The following is a 21,588-nucleotide window of genomic DNA, read 5'->3' as shown; positions in this document are numbered from 1 at the left end:
CGTTAATGGAGAAGATGATCAGGAAATGATGAACACACAGGGTTCTCAGGACAGTGTACTTACTGACACGTAGGCATTTGGGGGGAGGGGACCAGCCATCCTCTGTGCACGTAATGTTGGTCTGCCCATTTGGAAGACTATATCCTCGATGACACTCAATATTTACAGATTGATTCTGCCAATATGTTCTTTCTCTAGTTGGAACTTTTCCATTTTCCACAAAATATAAAGTGCATTTTCCTGAGAATCATAAAAAAAAAATTAAGAATACCAATTTGGTGAAGATCATAAGTAAAAATCAACTTTATAATATTGAAATCAGAAAGCATTTAATTCAATATGTGATACTCGAAACTAGAAGTACTGCCAAATGTTTAATAAAAAGTCAATATTCTGTGTTATATATCATTGTGTTCATAATTATATTATGCATAAAAGATATAGAAATTCTTGCACAAAAATATGTCATTGTTTTAAGAGATTAATTTTTTCCATTGGAAAGTCAGATTTACAGAATGAAGGACAACCAGAAAGATCCTCCATCTGCTGGTTCACTCCCCATGTGGCCACAAAAGCTAGAGCTGAGCTGATCCCAAACCAGGAGCCAAGAGCTTCTTCCCGGTCTCCCACATGGGTGCAGGGTTCTAAAGCCCTAGGCCATCCCCTACTGCTCTCCCAGGCCACAGGCAGGAAGCTGGATTGGAAGTGGAGCAGGTGAACACGAACCAGCAACAATATGGGATTCCAGCACATGAAAGGCATGGACCCTAGCCACTAGGCTATTGATCTAGGCCCATTGGTAATGTTTTTATGAAAAGGTTCTAATCATAGAGAAAAACTATTAAGAATGTTTTGTTGTGGAAATCTTCCTTTATATTATTTTTTATATTCATTAGTCGCTTTAATTGGGAACATAACAGAGAAAGAGAGAGGAGGGAGAGAGAGACAAGCAGGTTGGAGATTTATCCATGGCTCATTCCTCAAATATCTGCAAAAGCTGAGAATGAGCAGGAATGAATTCAGGAGCTGGAAACCCAATTCAAATCTGCCACAGGGGTGAAATGGGCCCAGTTATTTGAGCCATTCTCCCCTGTCTCCAGAGATGCACATGAACAGGAAGCTGGAACTAAGAACAGAACCAGGACTCCAAGTGGACTCTGAATCAGGAAGCGGGTGACCCACTGGTGTTTTCACCGTAAGACAAAGGCTCACCTTATTTAGTATTATTTTACACACATAAGACTTAGTTGCAATCATGTATGTACTCTTCTTTCTGCACTCTCTGCAGTATTCACACACACAGAACAGGTAAGCCATGTACTTACTGAGGCATGGCACTTCTGGTATCCATCCATCTTTGGTGCAATAAAGGTAATCCCAGTATGAATTTGAAGGAGTCGCAAAGTTGTTGTCACAGTAATAGCTATAACGCTGTCCTATGGATACTGGGAAGTATGGTTTATAACTGGCTTCATGATATAGATGACCATGATTTATTTGTGGAAAATCACAAGGTTTCACTTGCAATGAGAAACACAAAAACAGCAGATATTAGCTTCTAATTTATAAAACAATCATCAGAGATGAATCTGTTGATCAATCTGTTATATTCTCTTGCTAGCACCATTACATACACATTGCATTAAGGTTTCTAAGACCAGCCAGGTCACAGAATTCAGATGCCTGAGACATGTGAAGAGTCTCTGTTAGTGAACGTGTAACTGTGTCTTATTGATCACAAGACAGGGAAACTAGCAAGAATTTTTCAGAACAAATCGGTACAAACACAATACCAGTGCCTTGAGCACATATGAGGTCTTCCTCGTTATTATTAAGAGTCTGGTTAAGACTCCTTGTAAAGTGAGGAAGATTCAGATCTCAGATATATATTTCTACCATTTTTTTTGTTTTGTTTTCAGTTGTCATCAGAAATCAGGGCCCTGTCTGTTCTCAGAGAAAATCAATGTACCGAGATAGTATTTTATTTGGTTTTATTTTAAGTGTTCTATTTTTCAACTTATTTCAGACAATGTAACAAAACAGAGGAACACACAAAATTTTTCCCATTACTGTAACACACAACATCTCAAAACTTATGGGACAGAGAAAAAGAATGTTATAAAGGAGGTTCAGGCACTGGTGTTGTTACATACAGGAAAGCCTCTGCCTTCAGAACTGGCATCCTGCATTGGTGCAGGTTTCAGTCCTGGCTGCTCTGTTTCTGATCTAGCTCCCTGCTAGTGCACCTGGGAGAAGGGTGGAGGATAGTCCAAGTGCATGAACCTTGCACACTCAATTGGGAGATGTGGAGGAATCTTTCAGCCTCTGACTTGGGTCTGGCCCAGCTCTGGCTGTTGTGGCGATTTGTTGAGCATATCAGATCTTGCCAACCCTCTTATTTTCTCTCTCTCTCTCTCTCTCTCTCTCTCTCTCTCTCTCTCTCTCTCTATCTCTCTATCTCTCATGTGTGTAACTCTGCCTTTCAAATAAATAGCAGAAGGTTGATTAAAGGAAGAAGGTTTAATGAAATTAGTGCCTAGATAAAAATGGAACAGGTATAAAATAATCTTACAAGAAAGCTCAAGGACCTAGAGAAAAAAGAGAAAAAAACATAATTCAAAATTAAGAGGAGGAAATAAATTATGAAAAAAAGTTAAGAGTGAAATTCCCCAAATATAGAAAGGAAAAAAAGAGAAAAGAGAATACGGAACTCACTTTCCTGGAGCCCATGAGCCTTATCACCCTAATCAACTAAGCACAAAAATAAAAATAATTAATGGAATATACATATATTACATTAATTATATAAACAACATTTAAAAATCATCACAAAAATAAAATACTTAAATAATATAGCATGTAAAGAATAATATAAAAACATATAATATATACAATATATTATATATGAACAACTTGTCAAATTAACACAAAAAACACTTAAAAATAAATCAAAGGGAAAAATGAAGTATTATACAAAAGATAGGTGAAATGAAGATTTTTAAATAAAATCACAAAAACATTCATTCATGTTACCAAAATAAAAACAAAACAAGGGGAAAAATTAAAATTAATAAAATCACAGATGAAAAATATAAGAATTGATATCACAGAAATACACCTAATCCCAACTCATCCTAAACTATTCAAAATAATTGAAAAGGAGAGAAGTCTTGCAAGCTCATTCCATCAGGTGAACATTACCTTAATCACCCTTGGATTTCCACCTGCCTAGCCCATGTGGGAGGCTATGGGCACATGGCATCCTGTGCCCTTGGGCATGCAACAAGAGCAATGCTCTGCACCCCAGTCTCTCTTCCGTGCTCTGCTAGGACTTGAGGGTAAACAACTCTAGGAAGTCAAGAGAGAACCAAGATGGCAGAAGACAGTAAAGACTCATTTAAAAGGACAGAAAAACAGTCAGGATGAAGCAGAGAGGACATATTTCAGGAAACAGGAAAGGGCAGAACAGCAGAGGGGTACCTGGAGACTGACAGACACAGAACAGCAGCAGATACAACAGTGTGGTGTTGCAGTGACTGATACTCCAGTGACATTCAGCTAATGATGATCTGAACTCCACCAGTAGCCGGAAATCCACCAGCAACCAGGTGGGAAGGGTCTTCAACTGGGAGCTTGGGAGGTGAACCCAGACAAAGAACTGTCCGTCCTGCTGATCCGTTTGATTTGACCAGAAGCAGAGACAGAGCAGCAGATCCCAGATGGGCAGTGGGAGAACAGGGTGAATTTCACAGCCCAGTCAGCCCCCTAGAGCCGAATTGGGTGCCATTTTGTGTAAGGAGGCAAAGGCAAGGGAAAGAACTGAGTATACACTGGGCTGGGAGTGAACTCATTTCTGCCTCAGTGAACTGCATCAACGTGTCATTCTACAGTGCCAGCCAAGACAGGTCTGGGTAGCCCTCAGATCTAATGGACAGCAGATCAAGAACTGTAGTAGTGGTATGTCAGGCGCCATTTTGCACATGGTGGCAATAGCTTTAGGACTGCAGGGGACAACAGTGAACTGTGCATGTGCTGAGCTCGCGAGAACTCACTGAGCTCAGTGGATTGCACTGTTCCCACAGGAAAATAATACTGACTGTGGCATCATATTGGTCAAAATAGGTCCGTGTGGCACCCAGACCTAAAGTCCAACAGGTTCCGACAAGATCAGCACCACCAACAACCTAATTATATAGGACACCTGGTGTCTCCCTAATCCTGGCACCTGCTCCAACCAGAAGTGGGAGAAAGGTTGCAGAGACAACAGTTCAGCCTTAGCATGGCATCACAGGAGGTGAAGAGTGGTGAGCCAGGAGATGGGGCTTTGGAGACCATGGTGGAAATCTAACATAAGAACCCAGACCTGGAACTCGCTGGAGGTTGTGGCACAATTGACTGCAAGGAAAAATTTGTGTACCAACTGCAATCAGTAAAATCACATCATAGACCTGTGGGTGACACAGCTTAGAAACCTGCCCCAAGCAGAAGACTCTGCTAACCAGAAGTACAATGACCAAGAGCAAAAGAAGAGACAAAAGCACAATGAATATTACCGAAAACTCCCCTGCAAAGGAGTAAAACCTATGCCAACCTCAGAGTTAACTGAGGAAGACATTGAAAAAATGGGGCATACAGAATTCATAAAACTCATTTTAAAGCTTCTGATCAAAAATGAGAAGCTCATGCAAGAGTTCAAAGAATTTGGTTTGGGCCTTGGGATTAGGGGGCAAGTGCCACTCCTCACAGTGTGGCAGCTGTGGGGGGTGCCCCTGCCGGGTCGGACCCAATGCTGGGGGCTCATGCCAAAGACACTGCCGCAAGGCAGTGAACGAGTCCTCGGCCTCCCCCAGGGCCAGGGAGCTCTGGGATATTGGTTGTCTGAATCGCTGCTTAGGTAGCTACTTGAGTCAAGGACGCTAAGTCACACTGTCTAAGGCAGAAGGCCAGGACAAGTGAGGGACTGAGATAAGCTGAGTCAGAGCAACCACTGGCAGGCGCATGATCTGCGGCTAGGAACAAGCCCAGTTGGGGAGGTAAGGGGACACCTTAACTGGGTTGAGGTTCCCACCAAGGGGCGCGTGTGCTGGAATGGGGCTGCATTCTATCTAGGAATAAGTTGTAGTCACCCGAGGCACTAGTGTGGGCTGGGATTGGATGCACCAGGCTAGTTCAGATCCCAACACCATCTGGTGTCATGGAGAACCAGAGGGTAGATGTGGGACTGATTAGGCTGGGTCTCACTCCCCTCTTGAGCCATGTGTGAGCTGTATGTGGGTATGGACGAGCCATGGCTGGGCTGAAACATCCAACAACAAGAACCAGAATGGGGTGAAAGCCAGCCAGGAAAAGCCACTGTTCCTGCTAGGACAAGAGGTGAACTGGCTAGGCTTGGCTCAAGGACTCCCTTGCATGCGCAAAATCTGGCATTGGGAGAGGTTCTGATGGAGGAGCCTGGGCAACTCCTCTAGCAGGACACAGTCCCTGCAGATTAGAGCAAGAAGCATGATAGGAAACAGCCCAGAATAGGCCATGGAAAGTTTCCCACTGTCACACATTCAGCATGGGTCAGGAGCAGACCAGGCTGAATCATTTCATGTCACCCACTGGCAAATCCGATCACCAGAACAGAGTGTGGGATGAGCCAGGTTTGGTCGCGACAAAACAAGTACACATTATGGAATGCCAGGGCGTGGTTGCCTGTACTGGATATGAATACAGCACCCATCCAGCACACGCAAGATCCAGGAAGGGAGGGGCAGAACTGGCTAGGGGATTAAGGGGCTGGTCCCCTCGCTGGACAGCTACTCCCACTGGAGAGCGTGGGCTGGGATAGAGACAGACCAGACTAAGCAAGGCTACATCACCTGTGCGCTGCATGTGGATTAGACCAGGGAAAAGCCAGGCTGGGCTGATTATTCCTGTGGGTGCAAGCATAAATTAGAGTGGGTGAGGGATCTATGGGTATAGCCGCATAAGCTGGCACTGGGGACTAATTCTGTCAAGTCAAATCACAGAACCACATAAAGAGTGCATAAACCGGGACAGAGAGACCTGGGAGGGAAAAAGTGGGTTCCCCCTTCTTTGGTCACTATTCCCGTGGGAGGGCATGAAAACTAGGACGGGAGCTGGGATGGCTAGATAGAGAGGCACTCAACAACACCCGTGAGGGCTGGATGGTTGAGTTGGTTAGATAGAACTAAGCTTTAACACCCATTGACAAGTACAAGAGCCAAATGGGATGGGGGACAGTCTGGTCTACTGCTACACATACTGGCAAACCAGGCTAGGGGGCAGGCCTGGTGGGGGTTATTGTGGGTCGCCCCAACTAGGCTGCAGCTCCCACTGGTTGATGTAAGGGCAGAACCAGACTGGACTGCAACACCCATTGGTTCCAGTGCAACTCAGGACCAAAAACAGAACCAACCCAGCAATTGAAACCACCAGCTGATCGGGGTGATGGACTGTGCCGGGCCCTGTGCTTGCTAGAACATACAAGAAACTAGTCTGGGAATACCTCAAAGTTTCTTTGGAGATCTCCCCAATCGAACTGCTGGACTCAGAACTCTAATCAAGAAAAGACAGAAGACAGAGCAGATCAATCATTCATCTCAGCTATATGTTGGCAGCGAAATATGGGGCAAACGGAGACTTTATAATGGACCATATCAATCAGTGGACGACCTCATCGAGCGAAACTGGCAGCGATTCATAACCGGAAAACTATTAACACCACTCGAGCACATATCTCAGAGCATGCCCCACATCCGGGACTTGGGGTGGGCGGGAAACCGGGTGGGGCTTCTAACTCAGTATCCCCCTTTACCTCAGATACATGATGGAAACAATATGGACATAATAGTATTACCCACTTCCCTATCCCCTGAACCTTTTTTTTTCCTTTTTCTTTCTTTAACTGTAATTAACTAGGTAAAGATTGTCAACAACAATACAATAAAATTGATTTAAAAAATAATTAATTAATTAATTAATTAATTAATTAAATTAGAGGTAAAAAAAGAGTTCAAAGAATTTAAGGAAGCAGTAAAGCAAATCAAGGCTGATATATCAGAAATTAAGAACACAGTAGAGCAAATTAAAAGTACAGTGGAGAGTCTCCAAAACAGATTGAAGCAAGCAGAAGAAAGAATCTCAGAATTGGAAGATATTTTCTGCCATCAATGGGAAGCAAACAAAACGCTGGAAGCAGAGCTGGATCAGGCCAAAAAAAGTATTCAAGAATTGAAAGACACTATTAACAGGCCAAATAGAAGAGTTATGGGAGTTCCAGAAGGTGCAGAAAGAGAAGCTGAGTTTGCAAATGTATTTAATGAAATAATAAAGAAAACTTCCCTAATCTAGAGAAAGAATTGGGAAACAAGATCCAGGAGGGGCACAGAACTCCCAACAGGCTTGATCAAAAGTGATCTTCACCACGACATATGATCATCAAGCTCTCTTCAATTGAACATAAGGAAAAGATCCTGAAATGTGCATGTGAAAAAAATCAATTGACATATAAAGGAATGCCAATTAAACTCACAAGAGACCTCTCACAGGAAACTCTACAGGCAAGAAGAGAATGAAATGACATATTCCAGATTCTAAAAGAAAAAAAATTATCGGCCTAGGATAACATATCCAGCAAAGCTTTCTTTTGTCTTTGAAAATGAAATAAAATTCTTCCACAGTAAAGAAAAGTTAAAAGAATTTGCCTCTTCCAAACCTGCCCTACAAATGATGCTTCAAGATGTTCTCTTCACAAAGAGGAATAACACCTACCAAAACCAAAGGCAAATGGGAAGAACATCCCAGTAAAATGACAACAGAAGACTAAACCAATGAATAACCCATTCCTAAAATGACAGGACCAAGGTACCACCTATACCTATTAACCCTGAATGTAAATGGCTTAAGCTCAAGCAAACGCCATAGATTAGTAGACTGGATTAAAAACAAAACCCAGCTGTTTATTGTCTAGAAGAGATGCACGTCACCAACAAAATCAGTGGAAACTATATTGCATGGGTTTTGTTGTTTTCTGTTAGTTTTATCTCTTCAAAACACTTTCTTCTGATTAAATCATTCAATGACTCGTAGATCATATGCTAGCATCATTTTCTTCAAGAAGGTTCTTGGTTTTCATTTCTTCAGCTACACGTTAGTCATTTAATAGTATGCTATTTAACTTCATGGTGTTGTTAATTTCTTTTTTCTCCTGGATGTTGATTTTGGGGGATGTATAGTAGCTGTGTGATGCAGACTGTCATATCTAGTAACATGTCATTTAACTTCATGGCATTGTAAATTTCTATTTTTCTTTTTATTGTTGATTTTGTATCATGACTTTTCATTTGAGGGGACGTACAGTAGCTGTGAAATGGAGACTAACATCCAGATGTGAGGATGTAGTGTAGTATGCATTTCTGCTTCCAGACAAAGATGGACTTACAATGAAACTGTTTACTATATCTTGACAATAGGAAGCTGGACTCTCTGCCATTGTCCATGCCCGCAATAATGGACATATGACTGTTGCTGGCCAGCAGCGACACTAAAACGACGAGGCATGCTCACTGCCAAAAGCGGCTTCGTTTAAATCCTTCTCCCCACTGTGCCTCTCCCCATTGGTCTAAGCTTTCCTCTCCGCTTCTTCCGCCACTCTTCCTCCCATTTTCTGCCACCCTTTTTCCCACATTTCTTCCTGTACTCTCTGCTTCATTCCCCAGTCTTTCTCCACGTCGCCCCCCAGTCTTTCTCCACGTCGCCCCCCAGTCTTTCTTCGTCATCATCTGTTCTGTCCGTCCATCCGTCTGTATCCAGCTTTTACCGGCTACTTTTATATAGTTCTCCACCAATCACTTCTCCCCGTGGGTCCACTTGGCGTTATTTGATAGGCCAGTCATTGCAGCGGGGACATGAGCCTATCCCTGTGACTTCCTGTTTACCTGCTGGTGAGACCAGCTTCGCCTCCTGGCCTTGGGCCAGCCACCATCATGCAACGGCCCATCCCAGTCCAAGGAGCGGCTTTAGCACCCTGCTCCCCACATATGACTGTATATGAAGAACTATATGTTAGTAATGACAAGAGGAACTAGGTGGGGGGAAGGGGATTGGGGAGGGGATATGGGAATATGGAACTGTATTATAAAATGAATAATGATAATAAAATGTAAAGAAAAAACCAACTCTAGGAAGTCAAATGTTACATTCATCCTGCTTTAATGAATCTGCCCTGAGCTACAATTTTCCTGTGCTTCCTGATCTTTAACATCATCGGAGGGTCCAGAGAGATGGGCATATCTGTTAGCCAGTCACAATGTTATTGTTGGCTGGAAGTACTGTCAGGTCTGCCTGCCAACTTCTATATAAACTGCTCACTACTTCTATATAAGCTTGTGACTTCTACCAAATAAAAAGACATCCTTCACCACCATTTGTCTCCAGTGCTTATGCTGAGGAAGAGCACTGTTCCCTCATCCCTTGGTGGTTTTGGGGCCTGCTGGACAGAAGACTCTGGAGACAGCAGTTTCCCTAATGAAAACAGATTTAAAATTCATAACAACATACCAGCAAATTGAATCCAAAAACTCAAAATCAGCATTCACCCAGTTCAAGTGGGATGCTACAGCACATAAATCAATAAAAAGGACATATCCCATCAACAAAACAAAAGACAAAATCATGATTATTTCAATGCAGGCAGAAAAAGCATTTCACTGCATGCAACAACCTTCCATAAAAACAAAATTACAAGAATTTCCACTAAGACCCAGAATCAGACAATGATGAAGGTTTCACCACCAGTATTTAATATATTTCCAAAACTTTTATCCAGATCCATTAGATAAGACAAAGAAACCAAGGAAATAAAATGGGAAGGAGATGTCAAACTATACCTGTATACGGATGATTTGATCAAAGGACAGGAAAAGCAAACTACTGCACAAGTAGAGACTGTTAAAACCCATAAGAGAGTCTGTTGTTTCAGGATATAAAATCAATGCACAAAAATCACCAGCATTTTTACATTTCCAATTATGAAAGAACTGCCAGAGCAATAACTTGCAAGATCAGTTTCATTTATAAGAGATACCAAAAATCTATTATTTCCTGGCACAAATTCAACCAAGGATATCTACAATGAAAATTACATGAAATTGATGAAAGAAATAGAATAGAGAGAGAGAGTGATACATTTTTCACGTTAATGGAGTTGCAAATTAATGTCATCAAAACCCCCGTATTACATGCAGCATTTTACACATTCATTGGGATTACAATTGAAATGCCGAGGACATTCTTCACAAAACCAGAAAAAGAAATCTAAAATTCATATGGAAACACAAAAGACCCTGAATGGCCAAAGCAATCTTAAATAATAAAAACAAAGTGGTGGTGTTATGACATCAGATATCTAGACATATCACAGGGCAGTCATAATCAAAATAGACAGGTAGGAGCGCAAAGTAGACATGTAGACAATGTGTTACAGCAGAAACCCCAGAAATTGATCTACACATCTACAATCCACTAGTCTTTGAGAAATGAGCTTTAATCACTCCCTGGAGAAAGAATAATCTCTCCCAAAAATGTGCTGGGAACATTGCGCTTCCACATGCAGAGGTTGGAAACCAGATCTTACACCTTGTACACAAAAATCAGCTCACAATGGATCAAAGATCTAGACCTAAAACCTGAATTCACCACATTTTTAGAGAAAAAATGGCGGAATTTCTACAAGATATTGGTCTAGGCAAAGTCGTCTTAGATAAGACACCCAAAAGTATAAACAGTACAAGCCAAAATAGAGAAGATCAATAACGTCAAGAAGCTACTGCATAAGAAATGAAACAATCGGGCCCGGCGTGGCCTAGCGGCTAAAGTCCTCGCCTTGAAAGCCCCGGGATCCCATATGGGCGCCGGTTCTAATCCCGGCAGCTCCACTTCCCATCCAGCTCCCTGCTTGTGGCCTGGGAAAGCAGTTGAGAACGGCCCAATGCATTGGGACACTGCACCCACGTGGGAGACCCGGAGGAGGTTCCTGGTTCCCGGCATCGGATCGGCGCACATCGGCCCGTTGCGGCTCACTTGGGGAGTGAATCATCGGGTGAAAGATCTTCCTCTCTGTCTCTCCTCCTCTGTGTATATCTGGCTGTAATAAAATGAATAAATCTTTAAAAAAAAAAACAAAGAAATGAAACAATCCAAAAGGCAAAGAAGCAACTGACACAATGGGGGCAAGTACTGGAAAAGCACAGCTGATAAGAGATTCATATTCAAAATGCATAAGCAGCTAATCAAATTCAACAAGAAGGAAACAAGCAATCCAGTTAAGGAATGGGCAAAGAAAATGAACAGACACTTTTCAAAGGATGAAATACACATGGCCAACAGATAAGTCAGATAATGCTCAGGATTACTAGCCATCAGGAAACTCAAATCAAAACCACAGGGAAGGATTATTTCGCCACACTTAGAGTGGCTATTTTCCCAAAAATGAAAAGGATAACAAATGCTAGTAAAGGTGTGGAGAAAAAGGGACCCTAGTACATCATTGGTAGAAAAGTAAACTGGTACAACCCTATGAAAGACAGTCTAGAGAGTCCCCAGGAACCTAGAAAAACATCCATCATAGGACTCAACGATCCCACACCCAGAAATATAAACACAAATATAAATATAAATATATGGATAGTGTTACATACACTCTCACATTTCTGGCATTTTAGTTCACAATAGCTGAGACATAGAATGTACTTGTGTGGTGTTCATCAACTTTTGGATGAAGAAATGTAGAATATATACAATGGAATATTAGTAAATTATTAGAAAAAAATAAAGAAATCCTGTCTTTTGTAGCAAAATGGATGCCGCTGGACATCATTGTGCTAAATGAAGTAAACCAGATGCAAAATGACAAATATTACACATTTTATTCTATTGGTGGTATGTATTCTACTGATAGTATACAAAGGATAAAAACTATGACCATCAAAGCTTTTACTACGTAGTTATAACTATTGCTTTGCTGAATGAAAGCATTTAAATGACAAAGTCTTCTTACTTAACACATTAAAATAAAGAAATGGAGAGGGACAAATATTGAAGTCTTTTAGGTTACTTGTAATACTTTATTCTTAATTTGGATGTTTGAAGTGTGAGCCGATGTCCAAAAACCTCACTGACCTGTACACATATTTGCATTTATTGGCAAGCATACTGTATGACATACTGTATGGAAAAAATTTTTTTAATTAGATGAAAATTATAATGTTACTTACAGCTGCATCTTGGACCAGGCACCCAGCCTGCGCTTGTGCATGTTGCTCTAGTTCCTCGAGTGGCAGGATAAAAACCTTCTTTACACTCATAAGTGATTTCATCTCCAGTTCTATGTTTAATCCTTTTAGGTGAGTAGGAGCCATTTGGAATATAAGGAACATTACACGTTACTTCTGAAAACAAAAAGAAAATGTGAAGAATGTGGAAATCAATATTCAATCAACTACATGAAAAATACAATGCAGATGTTTTTTAACTGGCACATCACAAATTGACACGTGAATGTGTACATCTTCGTATCCATCCTACATTATCACTCACAATTTCCTTCAACATGTTTGTCATCACATGCATCTGTGCCTCCTGCTCTCCTAATCTTTCTCCAAAATCAACACAGACATCATGATGTTTCCACCTGCTGTGACTCACAACATACAATGTCAACTCTTCCTTCTGCTTCCTTCTTCGCCCTTGGTTTCTGCTGCTCTCATAGTTTACAAGTATTCAGTGCCTTTTTCTTCCAGACGGTCATCATATGTCTCATATATAAACATGAAATGAAAATGGATATAGTATCTTTCATTTTAGGGAGAAAGCTTCAAAAGTTATTGTGCACGCTTTATATTCTTTTTCTCATACCTCCATCTTTCTCATGAAACTGTTATAATTATGTAAATGAAAAGTCCTTGAAAATGAATAGGAAAAAATAACTTATTAAGGAAGCAAGATACTGCGATACATTTTCTTAGAATAAGCCAGTACAGCATATGGACGATCTTTTTGTAAGAGGACAGACAGAAGGTCTCTGGTGCAACTAGTTGACTCTGTGTGAAGCAAAAGCAGGTGTGACAAAGGTCTAACATCCCTAAGTAAATTGGCATGACCAAGGTCTGATTCTGTGAGTCTACACTGCTTACTAAAGGAAGAGAACTGGATTTGACCTGTGAGCTGCAATCTGCCATGCTTTGGACTCATCCGCAATCTCTTCCTGTAAACATCTTTGTTACTCCTTTTTATCACCCTGATATCTCTCAATAATGGACCAATTTTCAATATTCCTTTTCAAATACTATACACACCACATTTGTAGAAATGTTACATAATCATCCATGTTAGGATCATATTGTAATTTAGACTAAAAATGTATGGGGGGCATTTGGTATTCATGGAATCCATTCAGATGTCTGTAGCTGACTTCCTTGTCCATTTTTCAAAGCAAGCACTGATCTTACTCAGCTATTAGTTCCTATAAAGAAACATCTAGAGCAAGCTAATTTTGCAAAGGGAAAAAGGCTCTCTGGCATTACTGTTCTGGAGCTTCAAGGTCTGGTGGATTTCTCTGGTCATGGGCTTCTTGCTGGCAGAGTTCCAAGCTGGGTGGGGCAATGGATGATCAGAGAAATGCAGGGCAATGGCTATGTGCTTGCTATTCTCATAGTATAACCAGGCTTAAATTGTGGGGAGTCATACGAATGACCTTTTCTACTGTTAATTTCTTTTCAAAGATCTCACCTCTTAGCACAATAATTAGATTTAGGTTTTCACCTTCATAATGTCCTTAATTTACAACTTTAGTTCTGAATGCATGGATGTGGGAACCAAATTCTATTCAGGTTGTCACAGTGAGCTACAGTCTCCCATCTTTTTTCAAGTCACCTAAAGTATTGCTCCTTCACTAACACATAATAAGTCTGCATTCAAACAAATCAATTGAAAACTACCAGTTGAGACATCTCTGTATTTCTCTCCCACATTCCTTCAACATTAGTTGATACATTCTGATTTAGGCCTTGCCTTCAGTGATAAGACATTCCATTCAAATTTAGACTAAATTCAAACCTTTTGTTTTCCCTCGAATCTTGGATGATTGCTTATTCCTTCTCTTTCCTATGTTGTCAATCTCTCTCTCTTAAATCCACATGAAAACTTCTGCAATTTTCAATGACTTTACTTGACCCCTTCCCAAATTCTCTCTAATGTGGTATGCTCACTTTCCCCTTAACAAGCAAAATTTCTAAAATATCTTATCACAATTACCTTCTCCACTTTCCAACCTCTTGGTTTTTTGTGTTGTTGTCGTTTGTTTGTTTTTGCTTCAACTCACTACTCTAATTTCTGTCTCCCTCGTGGTGCTGTCACCACACAAGCCACTAGTGTGCTCCAATCTCCAAATCCAGAAACTTTCTAGTCCACCTACAACTGTGGCTGGTGTGCGTTACTGTGGCTGGTATGAATTACTGTGGCTGGTGTGCGTTACTGTGGCTGGTGTGCGTTCTGGCTTCTTATATGTTGAACTGAACATTAAAACACCTCTTTAGCATTTGACCCTGTTGATCACTGACATGTCGAAGTTCATCAATCCATTATATTCTTATGTTCATTTCAAGCTTCTAGAGGCAACAAAGAGAGTTTTGAATCATACAATTTCAGAGAAAGTAAGACATATTCATCATAAATCGATAGGTAATTTCTTGAACTGTGCCAGAAAAGCAAAGAAAATTATTTATGATGCATTAGCTGAGGTGCAGAAACTACAGTATCATTATAGCTATTTTTATTATTAAGAAAACTCTGGGAAGTTAACCCAGCTTCTTGGAAATCACCTTTTCAGAAACGAGTAAACTTTGCTTTTAAGCACTACAAAGGAAACAACTTAGAAAGGGGTTAATTAGCATGAGACAATGCAACCCATATTTTTAAAACAGGCTCAAAATTACCTGTAGTTCTCACAGGATCACTAAAGCCAGAGTTATGTATGCAATTAGGAATCATGTGATTTAAAGCTCAGGGAGTTTTTAAGAATTCAACTCTTCCTCCTACCACAGTATTGCAGATCTTGTAATAGTAACCCTTTCAGAAGGTCACCACACATTCACATTGCACTTGAAGCACTACAGCAACACTCATCAAAGTCAACGAGCCTCTTTCAGAAAAGGTGATCATTAGTACATTGTTAGGTGTATCTGACTACTTATGGTAGAAGTTCTTAAATTTGTTGATTATATTCTCTCTTTTAGACCATGACAGTTTTTAATTCATTCCCTTAGAAATAAAGTCAGCTAGGTAGAACAACACAATATTTCAAATGGATTTTTTGGTTGGTGAAGAACACAATTTGAGGTCAATTAATTCACTATCTCCATCACCATCATCATTACTGATTCAGATTGTGTCTGTTAACAGAAAAAGCATGAATATCCACTTAATCCCATTGTCAATTGAGGTTTTACTCATCTGGTATTCATGTATTTCACTTTTTAAAGCTAAATCTTAGGTTTAGAGGAGCATTCTGAGAATTGGATGTAAATGGGAATTAAAAATACTTTTTATAATCTCATGTCTGTTTTACATGCATCTGTATGACAGCAAGTGAAATATTTAGTAAGTTCTTGAACTTTTCTGGCCCTGTACATGTTCTATCGTTCAAGTGAAAAGTTCAGGCCAATAGATCTAGAAGTACACTTTACGCACATAAGCTGTAGGATAAGGAGACACTGCAAAAAAAAAAAAAAAAAAAAAAAAAAAAAAAAGATCATGGTCAATGAAATTAAAATAAGATTACTTTGGAGAAAAATGTTTGAATTCATGAATACATGTTACCATGCTACATGTTTTCGTTGAAATTCATGAAGAACTCACATATAGATAGATGATATATACATAGATGCTGATTTTTATAAAATAATATGTTCTATGAAGGAAAACCTTGTTTATTTAGAAATGCTATATTTATTAACATAATTTATAATTATAGAGATGAATGACACAGAAAGCATTACCTTCACAGGAAGGTTCTGGACTCCACCCACTGCGAGTGCATACAGCTTCTCCTCGTACAGAATGTTCAAAACCTTTATTGCAGTGATACTGAATTCGTTCATTCTCCTTATAAACATTCTTCTTAGAAACAGCTTCTCCATGTGCAACTTTTGGAGGAATGCAGGAAATTTCTAAAGAGAAATAATTTAATTCCATGATGCTTATTATGAATTAAGGTTCTGTGACCTAGACATAGCTTCATGAAGATAAACATTTTATTTCCATTAGGGAAATAGTTATGTTTTGACTTTCCTGCTTAATTATTGGCTTATCTGCTATTATCACCTTTTATTTTAGACAGAAGTTAATTTTTTCATTAAAAATTCATTGAAAATTTATTAAATTTTCAATAAATTCATTAAAATTTATTTCATTTAATTTTATTTGGTTTGGCAATAAATTATTTCCTGTGAAATATACAATGACTGATTATATTCATCAGACATATAGAACAAAACTGAATATAGATGCATGTTCATATTGATAAGCATTTTCATGGAAAACCTGATAAAATAACACGTTTTCTTCACTGATAATAAAGTAATTATTGACAGAATACCTTCTCAGGGAAATACATGTAACTCATTGCCCCTGTATCTCTGAAAATAATTGATCTTAGGTTTTTGTGTTTCCAGCATTGATCCAGTTTTTCTGTTCAACAGAAAAACTGGATATTATCTTAGATAGTGCAAATATTTTCTCTGGAATTGTGGCAAGGGTACCCATTTCCCAAGCCCTATTCTCCCATCTTCTAATCAATTTGAAATCTTTCACTAAATCCCCAATCAGCCTGACTGAAGGCCATGTTCTCCAGGTGGGGTTGCAATTATCCCCTCAGCACCTTTTGCAGGAATGTCTTCAATGTGTCACTGACAATTGTGTACCTGGTGCATGTACTGGATAAGATCAGTGGCACTGCATGCCCACCAAGCCTTATCTCATGAACTTTCTTTGGCTGCCATGCTCTGGCCCTCTTCATTTGAAAAAATCTCATTCTTCTTTTACACTGATCTAATGCTGCTGCTATGCCGAGAGAATTTCTTTAACCACATGAATCTACGTTTAAGCAAGTAAACTGCCATCTAATATCCTCTCAAAAATAGAGTATGTTCTCGAAGAACCATTATGAACAGAAATAGCTAGTTTTGTTAAAAAGAGTTTTTAAAACAAAAATTCGGAGAGACTCGCAAGATGGCCGACATAGGAGGAAGACTGTGAGAGAGGTCACAGACAGAGAGGGCTAGAACGCGACAAAAGCGTAAGTGGAGCAGCATAGAACCACAGGGAGAAGAACGTGAAGTTCCCTGGACAGTGTGGAACCAAAAAAATCCACACAACTCGGAAGAGCAACCAGGGAAAAACAAAACAAAGGGCAGGGAAGACGACTTTCCGCTCCTGACCTGCTGAGTCACCTTTGAATGCAGACGCTGAAAGCCGCCGACCGACCAGCACACGCTGTGGCCGTGAGGACCGGCGGTGATCGGGACCTGCCGGCATCTGCTCACCCTGGTCACCAGGACCCGCCAGGACTCCCCCCGCTGCGGACACCAGGACCCTGAGTCACCGGGACCCGCTGGCATCCGTCCACCCTGGTCGCCAAGCCCCACCGGGACCGCCGCAGCCTCCAGGTTCCACCCGCCTACACCCACCAAGACCAGCAACAGACGCAGTAGCTGAGAGACGCATCCGCGGCGAGGGTTCCCACCAGAGGAAGAGGCAAACTGCAAGAACCTGAGGTTTGAGTGAGTTGGGTGGGGACAGTGGTGGGTTGGAGGCTTCGGGAGTTGGCCCCCCAGGGGCATGCACAGAGCCTGAACACAATTGGTGCTCGTCTCCCCGCCCCTCCCCCCCCCCGAGACTCCAGCGTCTAGAGACACTGGGAGAGTGCCTTGAAACTGCCAAAGCTGTGTCTGGGAGAAAGGCAAAAGGCACACTGAATACTCCCCCGTGCCTTTGCGGTGTGGCACTCAGCTGGGCGGTGCTATCCCACAGGAACCCAAGCACGCCTCTGGGCTGGGCAGTCCCGTGCTAGCGCTGGGGCGGTCAGTCCCCTGCAAGCGCTGGGGTGGGCGGGCCTGCGCAGGAGGCGCCTCCAGAGAGCACCTGGAACACCCCACGCCCTATAGTCCCGTGCTCCGAGCCTTGTGATCCTGCACACAGGGGGCACACACAGAGAGTGCCTTCACTCCCCCACGCCCTGTGGTAGTATACCTGTAGGGGACGAGCTGAGAGTGCGCTTTGAATCCGCTGGGCCCTGGAAGTGGCGCCCTGAGGTCCAGTGTTCTGGAGACGCACCAAAAGTGCCTTGAAAATTCCCACACCCTGCTACTCCACGCCTGCAGACTCCGATCTCTACAGGATAGTGCTTGGAGACCCCTCAGCACACTGGTGCCTAGGTCTCTCAAAAAAGAAACACTAACACAATGGGAAGAAATACCAGAAAAGGTAATGATCCAGATGAGAGTGCCAACACCCTACCAATAAAGAATCAAAAGCCAATGTCTATTTCGGAGATGCGAGATGAAGACATAGAATATCTACCAGACAAGGAATTCAAAAAAATAATGTTAAAATATGTCAGAGACAATGAGAAGAACTGGGAGGACTTCAAGGAATTCAAGAACCACATAACCTCAGAAATACAACAAATGAAAAGTAAAATCCTTGACTTAGAGCACAAAATTGAGAGCCTAACCAACAGAACAAATACAGCAGAAGAGAGGATCTCTGAAACGGAAGACACACAAAACGAACACACCCAGTTCATTAAACAGCTGGAGACAAGTCTGAACAAAGCCAATAAGACCATACAAGAAATGAAAGACAACCTCAGAAAATCGAATATTAGGATTATTGGCCTTCCTGAAGGAGCGGAAAAAGAGTCAGGAATGCAAATGGTGCTCGACGAAATTATACAGGAAAACTTCCAAAACACTTGGAACATGAACCCAGCCCAAATCCAGGACGGTCAGAGGACTCCCAGCAGATATGACCCAAAGCGATCTTCACCCAGACATATGGTGCTCAAGTTCCACTCCAGTGAAGACAAAGAAAGAATCCTGAGACAAGTACGAAGCAGAGAAAAGATCACATACCGGGGAAAACCAATCAGGATCACTGCTGACTTCTCTGAAGAGACTTTACAAGCAAGAAGAGAATGGACAAAGATCTTCCAAATCCTGAATCAGAACAACTGTCAACCAAGAATATTGTACCCAGCAAAGATCTCATTCGTATTTGAGAACGAAATCAAATACTTTCACAGCAAAGAGAAATTAGAAGAATATGCCAGCACAAAACCAGCTCTACAAAATCTCCTTAGAAATGCACTAAATCCAGAAAAAAAGGAGGTGAATCATAAGCAAAGATGGCAAACAGGAAGATCTCCCCACTAAAGTCCACACAAGGAAGGGCAATTACACAGATATCAACACCCACAAAAACAAGTATGGCAGGGCAAAATCACAACCTCTCAATTTTAACTCTTAACACAAATGGCCTGAACTCACCAATCAAAAGACATAGATTAACAGAATGGATTATCAAACAGCACCCAACTATCTGTTGCCTACAAGAGACACATCTAACCAGAAGAGATTCGAAGAAGCTGAAAGTGAAAGGTTGGAAACAGATATTTCATGCCAATGGACGAGAAAAAAAGGCTGGGGTAGCTGTCTTAATTTCAGATGATGTGGACTTCAATCTGACACACATCAAAAAGGACAGGGAAGGACATTATATATTGGTGCAGGGACTGATCCATCAGGAAGTAATTACCATTGTGAACATATATGCACCAAATTCAAACGCACCTAGCTACGTGAAGCAATTACTCACGGACTTAAGGGGAGACATAGATATGCACACAATAATAGTGGGTGATCTTAACACCCCACTAACAACAATAGACAGATCAACAAAACAAAAACTCAACAAAGAAACAACAGAGCTCATACAAACAATAGAACAACTGGACTTGGTTGACATTTATAGAATTTTTTACCCTAAGGCCACAGATTATACATTTTTTTCAGCAGTGCATGGCACCTTCTCCAGGATTGACCACATGATAGGACACAAAGCAAACCTAAATAACTTCAAAAAGATAGGAATCATACCATGTACCTCTTCAGACCACCATGGAATGAAGCTGGAAATCAGCAATTCAAAATGCCCCAGGAAATACAGAAACTCTTGGAGGCTGAACAATATGCTATTAAACGAACAATGGATCAGAGAAGAAATTAAAGATGAGATCAAAAAATTTATGGAAACCAATGAAAACTCTGACACAACATTCCAAAATTTGTGGGACACTGCCAAAGCAGTGCTACGGGGTAAACTCATCGCAATTGGAGCTCATGTCAAGGTCCAAGAGAGGCGCCAAATACAAGAACTAAACACACACCTCCAGGAATTGGAAAAACAACAGCAGAAGTGCCCCACACATAATAGGAAACAAGAAATCAAAAAAAAAAAGGGAGGAAATCAACCAGATAGAAATAAAAAAAAACATACACAAAATCAATGAATCAAAAAGCTGGTTTTTTGAGAAGATAAACAAGATAGACACCCCACTGGCCCGACTGACAAAGAAAAAACAAGAGAAGGCAAGAATTAACAGCATCAAAGATGAAAAAGGCAACATAACAACAGACACCGCATCCATTAAGGTCATAATTAGAAATTACTACAAAGCACTGTACTCCAACAAATCAGAAGATCACCAAGAACTGGAAAAGTTCTTAGACTTCTACCACCTGCCAAAACTTAGCCCAGAGGGAACAAACGACCTGAACAAACCCATAACTGAAGTAGAGATTGAATCAGTGATTAAGGACCTCCCAACAAAGAAAAGCCCAGGCCCAGATGGCTTCACTCCAGAATTCTACAAAACATTCCGAACAGAACTGACCCCAATCCTCTACAAACTCTTCAAAACAATAGAAAAAGAGGCAACCCTTCCGAACTCATTCTATGAAGCCAACATTACCTTAATCCCAAAACCAGACAGAGAACTAACAGAGAAGGAAAACTACAGACCTATCTCTTTGATGAACATTGATGCTAAGATTCTCAACAAAATCCTAGCCAACAGAATTCAAAAACACATCAGACAGATCATTCATCCAGATCAAGTAGGATTCATCCCTGGAATGCAGGGATGGTTCAACATTCGCAAACCCATAAATGTGATACACTACATCCAAAAACTGAAAAACAAGAATCACATGATAGTATCAATAGATGCAGAAAAAGCTTTCAACAAAATCCAACACCACTTCCTACTAAAAACCCTAACCAAGGTAGGCATAGATGGAAAAATCCACAACATAATTAAAGCCATATATGAAAAACCCAACGCCAGTATCATACTGAATGGAGAAAAGCTGGAACCCTTCCCACTGAGATCTGGAACAAGACAGGGATGTCCACTTTCTCCACTACTATTCAACATAGTCCTAGAGGTACTCGCTGAGGCCATAA

The 21,588-nt window shown here is 41.0% G+C and overlaps 1 protein-coding gene across 3 annotated transcripts in view; it reads right to left on the bottom strand.

Moving 5' to 3' along the window:
• LOC101518037 (complement factor H) overlaps nucleotides 1–21,588 on the bottom strand; it is a 145,876-nt gene that overhangs the window by 101,227 nt on the left and 23,061 nt on the right. For all 3 annotated transcript variants that reach the window (XM_058668965.1, XM_058668960.1, XM_058668961.1), the window contains exons 6-9: nucleotides 16,062–16,232; nucleotides 12,282–12,455; nucleotides 1,326–1,520; nucleotides 64–240 (exon numbers count right to left, since the gene is read on the bottom strand). In XM_058668965.1, the coding sequence (XP_058524948.1) occupies nucleotides 64–240; nucleotides 1,326–1,520; nucleotides 12,282–12,455; nucleotides 16,062–16,232 (717 nt within the window). The remainder of the gene's footprint in view (nucleotides 1–63; nucleotides 241–1,325; nucleotides 1,521–12,281; nucleotides 12,456–16,061; nucleotides 16,233–21,588) is intronic.

This window comes from Ochotona princeps, chromosome 10, assembly GCF_030435755.1.
Source record: "Ochotona princeps isolate mOchPri1 chromosome 10, mOchPri1.hap1, whole genome shotgun sequence".
NCBI lineage: Eukaryota > Metazoa > Chordata > Mammalia > Lagomorpha > Ochotonidae > Ochotona > Ochotona princeps.
This window is presented reverse-complemented; position numbering and strand designations above follow the sequence as displayed.